The sequence below is a fragment of the Plutella xylostella genome, chromosome 22 (assembly GCF_932276165.1).
Source record: "Plutella xylostella chromosome 22, ilPluXylo3.1, whole genome shotgun sequence".
Taxonomy (NCBI): domain Eukaryota; kingdom Metazoa; phylum Arthropoda; class Insecta; order Lepidoptera; family Plutellidae; genus Plutella; species Plutella xylostella.
This window is the reverse complement of record NC_064002.1, coordinates 8,383,636-8,394,247: the sequence shown is the minus strand read 5'-3', so window position 1 is coordinate 8,394,247 and position 10,612 is coordinate 8,383,636. Positions and strand designations below refer to the sequence as shown.

Here is a 10,612-nt window from a genome sequence, read left to right as displayed (position 1 = left end):
TATTGTTCTCTTTATGACTGTTGCAACTACCCAATTTTAAGGCTAGCTATTTAAAATGATTCAGCGATAAGAATTTGAATGCATTTCTCAATGTGGTCTAGCATGTACTTAAATTTACGTAGATAGATAGTCCCGCATAAGATAGTTGTTGGTGAAACAAAACCTTGTAGTGAGATGTATAGAGTCAAAAACGCGTGTTAATTGTACTTGCACAAGTGTACCGGACCGTGGGAACGATCTGCACCGGCCCTTACTGATCTCAGATTGCATACACATCCTATTAGTACATTAACATACAATGTCGTACTTGAAATATGTAGTGAAAGTCCGTCGTCCACGCACTCCTTAATAGAGACCCCATCGAATGGGTTTACGGTAATCTATTCCAATTTATTCCGATCAAGTTATTGTGAATAGGGAACACTTGTACCGTGTTGGGTAATAGAGAAATCCTAAGCCATCTAATATTCTACCCGGTAGCGAACTAGATCACTTTGATACCTTATATTAATTAACAAAACCTGCATAGATATTTATTACCTCCGATACTCTACACTCGTTTATGTTAATGTTGACACTTTGTGCAGAAAATTCTTGTAATTTCTTGGTTGCCTACTCGTACATGAAAATATGAAAAAACTATCATGGATCTATTGAACGTTTGTAGCATTGAAAAGCAAATTGTAAGTATAGTATCCAGCAGTGAACGATTACGGACTGACGATGAAGAGGTATTGTGTATGCTCGTAGCTTATGTTGCCCTGCAAGGGCCAAAGAATGATGGTTTCAGCAAATGGCAGATTCATCATAAATCGCCACACTTATCGCTCAACCAGTATGATAAATGAGACAATTACGCATTTGCCACGGTCACAGCGGGATGCGTGATGCGTCCGATTGCAACATTCACTGTCAAAATTTAAGATGCATTATGTTTTCATTATCGGTCAATGAATATTTTAATATTTAATTCCGCTTAAACCTTTTTCCTTGAATGGCACCCCGAAACCTTTACAGTTCTGTTTCGAAAACGAGCCGATTATGAAGCAGTATATCTTCCCTTGACAATGTTCGGACGCTTCTGCATACATAAATAAAGATTAATTCTCTGAGAATTTATTACGCGTATGTCGGCAGTAAATTACTGCTTCGAGTGCCGTATGCACTCAGGTCAAACTGATTGTTGTAGTAAAAATTCTTCGCCAGCCTTGGAAGTTCAATTTGGGAGCCTATCAGTCAATTATTAAGCCATTGAGGTAACAATGACATTGGAATTAGTTTGAATGTATGATGTTGCGTGGGCTCTCGCTGGCTGATTGTTCTAGTGCGGCGCAGCAACAGGCTCAAGGTCATGTTGCACAGTCAGCGTTCATTTGTGCATCAGTTATTTAGAACTATTTTAGATTTTTATGTGAAACCGGTTGCATTACGGTAAGATGCGATCATACCTAGAAAGTACAGACAACCACAAAATAGACTATTGACAGGTCGCTCTTTTGTTTGAGCTCCTTCACACCATCAACCAAAAGTTGCAGAGTACCATAGAGCTGGTGATTTGGGCAAATGGGAGGAAATTCCGCAACACTATTAGCGCAGTGGAGGGTGTAATGAAGGGTTTTCTCGACGGATGAGGGCGATTTATTCCGCAATGGCTTTGTCCTCAAAGATTTACGTATCTGATGCAATTCGCGATATCCACATTCCACGGTAATTAGGCAGTGAACTAGTAGATTTATGATTAAAGGATAAGGATGTGAAGTAATTACGATACGTATGATTCAATTCTTACCGACTTCGTCTTAATAAAATAAATAAAATTTTACTTTGATCATGTAGTAAATAGGTACCAAATTTAATTGAATATATACATACATATTTAAAACACATAATTCGATTAAGTTAAGTGCATATCCCAACATGTTACAAGCGTCATCGTATGTGTCCATATATAAATAAGGCGTATTTTTTTCAATTATTCGCTTTAAGTGAAGTTAAGATAAAACCATAAATTTAATTACAAAAATAAGGCCTACAATCAATAACGAATTCCCTTCACCCACTTTGTGGAACACGAGCACTCATGGACCCTCATCAGAGTCATCAGTTTACAGGTTTGGTGCAAGACACCCCAAAAGCCGACTTGTACAATAAAATTTAATAATATAATTCGGTGAAACGTCTAGAAGGATAAATGTACAATGCTTTTGTGTAAAGCGTAATTGTTTTTTTTGCATAGCTTTGTTACGGCTTCATTAAGCAGGTTGGTTGCTGGCTAGTGAGTGACCTTGGAGGAAAGGCGAGCACATATTAACCTACATAGTCCATTGAGCGAGTTGCGAGTGCGGCGGCGGCGGCGGCGGCGGCGGCCGGGGGAAGCATGCGGTGCGCAGTGCATGACTGGTTGCTCCGTTTACATTGGTCTGAAAAATTGTATGTTTTACAACAATTTTTTTTTACGATAAAGCTATTCCTATGTGTCATCATAAGGAAATAATAAAGTGAGCTAAACTAAAGAATAGAATAAATGAGAATCAATCCATAGGTGTGCATCCAAAATCTGTTCTCGGACTTCCTCTACAACCGATAGGCCTCCAGTGTAAGGAGCCTTGTCAAGCTGTACTGACGGTACAGCGAGCTTGAGAAGGCTCCACGTTTCCGGTACTTTGTCTGCTTTTTTCTATCCTTTATTCTAAATTTTATCTACCCCGACGGTTATCGACTCTTCGGCACACATGACCAGACCAGAAAATATTTGCCTATTCATCGACTTAAACAATGATCTGTTCTTTGACTAATATGAATTTTATCGATGAAGTATTGTACTGCTGAAAGTAGGCTTCTTTTTAGTGGCGAAACAACAGTCTTTACTCAGATCAGCCCACAACCGTCCATTGTTAGACGTTTATAGGATTAGGATTCTTACGAGAATGACCAGAACAATATGTATTCGGCCCTTCCTATACAAAACATGTTTACATTTTCATAGTTTTTAATGTACATACTTAGTATTTTGTGTATTTGTACTCTTACTTTTTTGTGCAAAAAAATATGTTTTTTTTATTTTATAATCTGAATTAAATAAAGTCTACCAGCTATTCATCATTACCATTTCTCAGCCTATAGCAGCCTATCGTCCACTGCTGGACGTAGGCCTCTCCCAAAGCACGCCACTGGATGTACAGCTTTCCGCATACATTTCAACAAACAACATACTCAAAAAATGGGTGCAGTGTAAGCCCCGCTTATTGGCAATGAGGTTGCGCAATAGTTTACGAGAGCAGCTGACACTCGGTGCAACCACTTTCTTACCGCGATACACTTCGGCCGCGTTCACAGTGAGAACATTCCCGAAACGTACGTGTCAAAATACCAATAGGCATTTTTGAGCATCTAGTAGAAAGCTGGTATCTGCACTCGAAATACTGATTAGCTATAAACTTCTTTGCCATAATTATTAATAAAATAATATATAATTATAATTTATAAAATAAAAATTAGCATAATTAAATTAAATTTGATCAATTAACATTTAAATAATTTTCAATAGGGTAGTTTGTAAGCCCTTTTCTTCATTGGAAAGGAGACCCGCGCGCCAGCAGTGGGAACGTGATGGGTTATGATGATGAGTTTGAAGGGAGTATTAATCTTGGCGAACACTGCAGCACAAATTCTGACACCTTTAAGCAATATACCAAGACATTTACCAATTTTAAAATCAACTATTTTTTACTAATTAATATTATACCTAACTAATAATAACACCTAACAGAAGAATACGTTTCTAATAGTATAGAGTCCCTGTAAAGTATTTATGCACTTGAATCTCAAAAAATATGAAATATAGAAATTATGATTTGTGTGATCACATCTTTATAGTGACCTTGAACAGAAATAAAAAAAACTGTCAATGTGTGACGTAACAAGTAAAGGTGATCTCGAGTCGGGGTATCTGATTGCACTCTGGCACGAAATCCGGTTATGCAGTATTGGGTGTCAGTCCTGCTTCCTTTTGAGTATAAAAAGTACCAACCTCCGAAAACCCTTATCAATCGTCCTACGAAACTCAGTAAGACACATTCAATATGTACTCTAAAGTGAGTTTATTTCTTTTTAATATTTTAATAAATATCGATTCAAAAATATTTTATTATCCTATTAATCAATTCGAATAAAAGAAAGTTTTTGTTGAATAATGCACCATAATATTTGAACCATTTGCATTTTTCTAATCATGTATCTGTGTCAGTCCCATACACAATTAGATCTTTGAGGCTTTTTCTAACCATGGTCTAACCTATAACTCTTTTATTTCAGCTCGCAGCTTTAGCCCTGGTGGTGGCCGTGTGCCAGGCTGGCGTGGTCCCTGTCGAGCAGGGCCACGGCCACGCCGTCTCCTCCCAGAGCATCGTCCGCCACGACCAGCCCTCCCACCAGATCCTTACCCACTCTGCTCCCACATACACCCACTCTGCCCCAGTCCTGACCCACTCTGCCCCAGTTTACACTCACTCTGCCCCAGTCTACACCCACTCTGCCCCCGTCCTGACCCACGGCTCTGCCCAAATCCTATCGCACGGTAACTCTCAGATCGTCTCCCACGGCGCACCCCAAATCTACTCCCAAGGTGCCCAGATCTACTCTCACGGCGCTCAAGTTTTGACCCACTCCGCTCCCGTTTACACCCACGCCGCTCCCGTCCTTACCCACTCTGCCCCCGTGCTTACCCACTCTGCCCCCGTTCTTACCCACTCTGCCCCTGTCTTGACTCACTCTGCCCCAGTGTTGACCCACTCCGCCCCCATCGCTATCGGACACGCCGCGCACGTTGAGGAAAGCGTAAGTTGAACAAAGCATTATTTAATTCTATTGTGAAGTTTTCATTTTAACATGGAAGAGACTCATAGACCATAAAGACAGTGACAATACACGGCAAGATTTTGTTGTATTCACGCACATACATAGCAATTTTCAATGACATTGTATTGTATGTCGGTAACATTGTCTTCATAATTAGCATAAGTATTTAAGACAATTTATGCAATTGAAATTGCACAAACCCATGCTTGCTGATACGAATTTAGTGAAAGGCAAAACTGTTTTAATGATATAATTAAAAATGAGATCAGTTAGTACTTGCAACAAGCCAACAAGATACATACTCATTGTGTAAGCTGTGCCATTATTACAGAATAAATAGTTCTGCAATAATATATCGACAATCTATCACGCTGTGATTTGCGATTAATACCTATTTATCAAATACTATCATTACCGGCCATTATCTGCATATTAATAACATTCCAATTGAAGTCAATTAATTTAATTTCATTCATCTTCGTAGTTTTTTTAATTCTATTGACACGAAAATTTTGTTTCATCAGTCACGGCCAGGTATTGACCATGACTTGCTGCATTATAACATAACCAATTAGTTGGCATTATTCTTCGATAGATGACGTCAAAGATCTATCATAATATAATAACTTTTATGCAGAGTTGGACCCATAATGAAATTTTCCCAGTATTTGGCCTACATTGACTGATTGTCTGTTATCAACGTCAATATATCGTTCTCGTTTTATTCCCTTTCGGAAAATCGCGATATTATTATAGTGACGCATATCTACATCGATAACGGACCCGTGTAGCGCGGACTGTTTTTGCTAAATTCCCTTATGAACTACCTTTTCCACTCCAGGCTCCTGCCAAGTACGAGTTCTCCTACTCCGTGGAGGACCCCCACACCGGCGACCACAAGTCCCAGCACGAGAGCCGCGACGGTGACGTGGTGAAGGGAGAATACTCTCTGGTGCAGCCCGACGGTTCCACCCGCAGGGTCGAGTACACCGCTGACCACCACAACGGGTAATTATCATCAACATAGACCCATCTACGTTTTAACTACGCTACGCTAGTCTATGACCTGCTATAAGAAGTTCATCAACCCACGTTTCCATCTCTGTCTGTCGACAGCAGCCACCTTTACATTGGACAGTCATTCCAACTTCCCACATCTTCATATTGATAGAGCTACGCTAAGCGAACACCATTAACCGTACCATCTACCAATAATTATACGGCGCACCTAATGCACTCAACGACTGAAAACTTATCTGACTGGCTAATCCTTTCAATACCGTGACAAATCTTAGTCTCTAGCCAGCTCTAGTATTTGTCACCGAGGTTAGGAAGTTAGGAAGAAGAAACGTGTTCGTAGTCTCACAACATCTCATTATGATAATGTGAAGCGGCTACTTTACTGACCTACATCAACGAATGAAACGCTGCGCCATACCAAAATTATATTATGTATGTAAATCATAACACAGCCTCAAAACGTATTACCATAATGATTTCGTTTAGTGTGTCAGTTTTTTTTACACTATACTTACTCACTTTTTTTTTTACACAATACCATGCCAAGTAGCATACCTCGAATTTGCATTCCGCATTTGAAATCCATCCATGATCCATTTCCACAGTGTTAATCTAATTATTATTTAATCATAAATATAACAACTTCTTCCTCAATAAATTCACGCACCGGAAATTAAACAATTTACATAAATTCATGAATTTAACATCGTTTTACTTAATTTATGTAAGACGAGTCGTATATAAACGTATATAAATTTAGAGGAGTCATAAGAGCTATGTATGATCATTAGAAATTTTCATTGACCTCATCAAAGCATATAGAGCTAATCGTAAGTACATAATATAAATACACTGTTTTGGATTAATTTTAAGTAGAAACTGAGTATATTATGGTCAAATGTCAAAACTCAACCTTATTTCGACCAGTTTTCGTTTCAAAGAAATTTCACTCTCAATGAAACTGCGTGTTGAAAATTATACAACATCTGAACTCGAATTCTTCACTACTTTAAGGCATAATTGCTTCGAAGTATACTTTAAAACGAAATATTTCGCATGTTTTTACATGCATATTTTTTATACTGTATAGCTATTGTAGCTCTATTTTAACACTTTTAATGTAATCAGATTATGTTAAATGCAAATTACTGTTATACACAACACAATGTGTCTAATATGCAAGCAATTTACATAGTTGTAATCTACTACACAAGAACACATAATCTTGCAATATTACTCAGATTTAAGGGCCTATTTACATTAGGTACATAATTTCGTAATCCACACACTCATACAACACCCTAAAATAAAACAATGGAGAAATACTCGTATCTATCTATCTAAGACAAGTACAACAAAGCACTTATTACGGTTTTTTTATGTCATTTACTTAGCAAGGAAATATTATTTACCTGGATGGAACTCACGATATTGACTATATTAAGTTCGTTCATAATTTCACCCTGCATCCTAACACTAAACATCTTATTTTTGTTAGCGAGTCCAATGAATCGACTACTGAACTGACTATATTAACAATCTTTTTTCTTTCCAGCTTCAACGCTATCGTGCACAACTCAGCCCCGTCAGCCCACGCCGCCCAGCACTCCGCCCCCGTGGTCCACGCCGCTCCCGTGGTCCACGCTTCCCCGGTCCATCTGGTCCAATCCGTCCACCACTAAGCACTGAATACCTCTTCTGACACCTTGTTCTCTTTGATAGTTGTGTTAATAAAGTTATTAATTTAATGTAAATTAAATGGTTTTATTGTTTTAAATGCAGTAATGCTTGATTTAGTGGATAGTTAATTTTTGTAATAGTACGATTATCGTAAGATTTATTCAGATTCAATGACGCATTATAGGGTTTCTCATGTTAATATTTTTTAAAAATATTAATCATTAATAATATGATGGTGAAATATTTTGGAATTGTTGCTATGGCTTCGTTTGTACCTAACATAGACACGTTTATTGTTAAAAACCTCAATCAACTAAACATCTGAACTAATTTTCATGAACACTCTCATTGCATGCAACAGCCAAGCCACCTGTTTTAAGGATTGGGACAGACTACTGAAGAAATAAGTTCTGAGAACGCGTTGATGTCTTTTGTATGGTAGAAAGCACTTTGATAATGAACATAACATTATGTCGCCAAATTTTCTACGTATTATACTTAGGAAAAATACTTTTTTATATACTTTATGTACCTATAAATTACATACTTATACAACTTTTTACAGCCAATAATAAATTATCTACCTAATCTATCCTAACAAATTAATTAATAATATCTTAATCTATGTATAAAAATATAAATTTCATAAAATATTCGGCCTTCTAGGCCGGATTATTAAAAAAAAGTTAAAAGTTAACCTATAAATCCAGTTATAATTCAAATAAATCAATCAACACCTGGGACCTACGTATTAAATTAGCGATAAAATGCGCGATATTTTCCCTAATTACATTTATCTTTCATCTAGCCTTTTTTCTGCCATCGTAATTTCCCGGTTCGGTTCCTTTAAGGAAGCCGGAGTTCGATATTTGAAGTTTGAAAAAATGTGAGTTAGATGCTTGCGCACACGCAACCCGGCGGGCCGCGACCGACGTGTGAGTGAGGTAACCTCCACGACTAATTAATCGCTAAAACTACGCCGCTGATTGAAAACTAGAATCTTACGTTACTGGGAGAGTCTGAATAATAGCGTGCTATTTGTTGCATTGTACTGGGCTGTTGCAGTTGCTATGTTACATCAAAAGCGATAATGGTATGCCGGAGTATATTTTTACCTGAACAGTTTAGGGTGTGCGGAAAATTTAGGATAGTTCCTTTAAAAGTTGAGGTTCATCTACTAATTCTTGCGGTTGCCACCGCCGAAAATGATAGATAGGAGAAGCTCCTGTGTGAAGAAAAGTGTCAGTAGGTAATCCTGGCTGGCACGTCTGACAGAATAATAAAGTCTGTTACATAATTATAAGCAAGCAAGTCGTTGCAAATAAAAATACAACTTAAATCATTCAGGTTTATTCTTTCATTCATACCTCTAATAAAAGGAGTGTATGTTTATTTAAATCAACCTAACCTACCTACCCAACTGCACAAGTTTAGTCAAATGCGAATGTTTTGTGTATTTGTTTATGATGTTTTTATGTACCTGTAAATTACTTACTGTGTACAAAAAAAAGTTTAAGTATGAAGTACTTACGACATAGCGATATTTTTAATAACTAGCTATACCTGATAACTTTCATAATCATCTTTAATTCACTGGTTTATTTGCACTTAATTGCAACTTAATACTCGGTTAACCAAAGTAGGCATAAAATTTAATCCGATGCAATAAAATCATCTCTAGCACAAGGTTAATCTGAGTTTATTGTAACCTGCAATTTGTGGCAAGTGAACGAACTCAAGTATAAGGCTGTAATTAATGCTAAGACTATACTGTAACTAGTCATTTGAATGTACACATACATCGTAGCGATACGTAGTTATCTTTATTTAAAGTATATCAAGAAATATAATTAACTTTTGTGTAAATTAGAGTTGTTTTTTAAACTTCCAAAATTTACCATGCGGAAATAATGATCTTAAAAATACATATTTTTCGAGAAAATGCAATCAATTTATATTGGCAAATAAAATACAATATTAAATCCTGCTCTTATATAGATAATCACTGTGTTTCGGGTTTTGTTTTTCCCCAAAAGCCATGCCCATTGCCCAATTAAAAGATCTAGTTAGTAATATTTTAGGCAAAAAAAATATTAAACTCGAAGTTACTAAGATGATATCAGATATCAGAAACCGTAGTCCACGATCGATAGTAACTTAACCGTAGTTGGATCATTTTGCCGTCGACTGGTTGCCTCAGCGATGCTCTAGTTGTCGACGTCTATGTAATTATATACAAGTAGGTTTATACATAGGTACAGTTGTATATCTGCTAACAGTAACTATTTACACTTTGTATGGCACTTATTTTGCGCCTCACAAGAGTCAAATTCAAACTGCAAGTTAATGGTAAGGATTTGGTGCTTGGTAGTACGGGGACCAATAATATATGTTTTACACAATTCGAGATGTGTGTCGCAAAAATGCAGTAAGTATATATAATAATAGTTTTTCACATACTATGTTTTTGTCAACACAGTTTGTTATTGTTGTAGTATTTTGAAATTGTGTGGGAATTAAAGAATCGTAATGGTTTTTATGATTCAAAGTTTTGAATTACAAAAGAACGCAATATTTTATTTTTATTAAATAGGAACAGTAAAGACATATATATGTTTTCTTTCTCGTAAACACATAAATTTCATTTAAATATTAATTTGGGGGTAACAATTATGATGATTGTAACTCCTTAAAAACATAGCTGTAACTATATGTATATTAGGAAACATTCTATAAAACATTTGCTAAATGGATCATATCACTCGATTACACATAATTATTACACAGCCTCATAAAACTGCATACTAACATAGTTTAACCGCATTATTATCAATAGTTAAATGTGTATAATCATAGAAAATCGATTGTTCAGTGGGCGAAACAGAGCACTCATAACTTACAGTTTAACATAACTTAGTGCAGGGACTAGGAAAGTTTCGAAATGCATGGTACCTTCCTGTGGGATATGAAACGTAACCCGACGGCGAGGGTGGCAATATTTTCTATTTTCGGTTGTTTATCTAATTTTATACAAAAAAATCCTTTAACATTTCAA

At 36.7% G+C, this 10,612-nt stretch overlaps 1 protein-coding gene across 1 annotated transcript; it reads left to right on the top strand.

Moving 5' to 3' along the window:
- The first annotated feature begins 3,973 nt into the window (after positions 1-3,973).
- On the top strand, positions 3,974-7,631 carry LOC105393599 (cuticle protein 19). The gene is made up of 4 exons (XM_048628937.1): positions 3,974-4,094; positions 4,315-4,836; positions 5,699-5,865; positions 7,433-7,631. Exons 1-4 carry the CDS (start codon positions 4,083-4,085, stop codon positions 7,557-7,559), a joined length of 828 nt encoding a protein of 275 aa, XP_048484894.1. The 5' UTR covers positions 3,974-4,082; the 3' UTR covers positions 7,560-7,631.
- Positions 7,632-10,612: the final 2,981 nt, after the last annotated feature.

What these genes read in the sequence shown, in the direction of transcription:
- LOC105393599 (XM_048628937.1), top strand. An exon ending in CCGCGCACGTTGAGGAAAGC is followed by an intron (nt 4,837 to 5,698) that starts GTAAGTTGAACA and finishes TTTCCACTCCAG; the next exon opens with GCTCCTGCCAAGTACGAGTT. An exon ending in ACCGCTGACCACCACAACGG is followed by an intron (nt 5,866 to 7,432) that starts GTAATTATCATC and finishes TTTTCTTTCCAG; the next exon opens with CTTCAACGCTATCGTGCACA.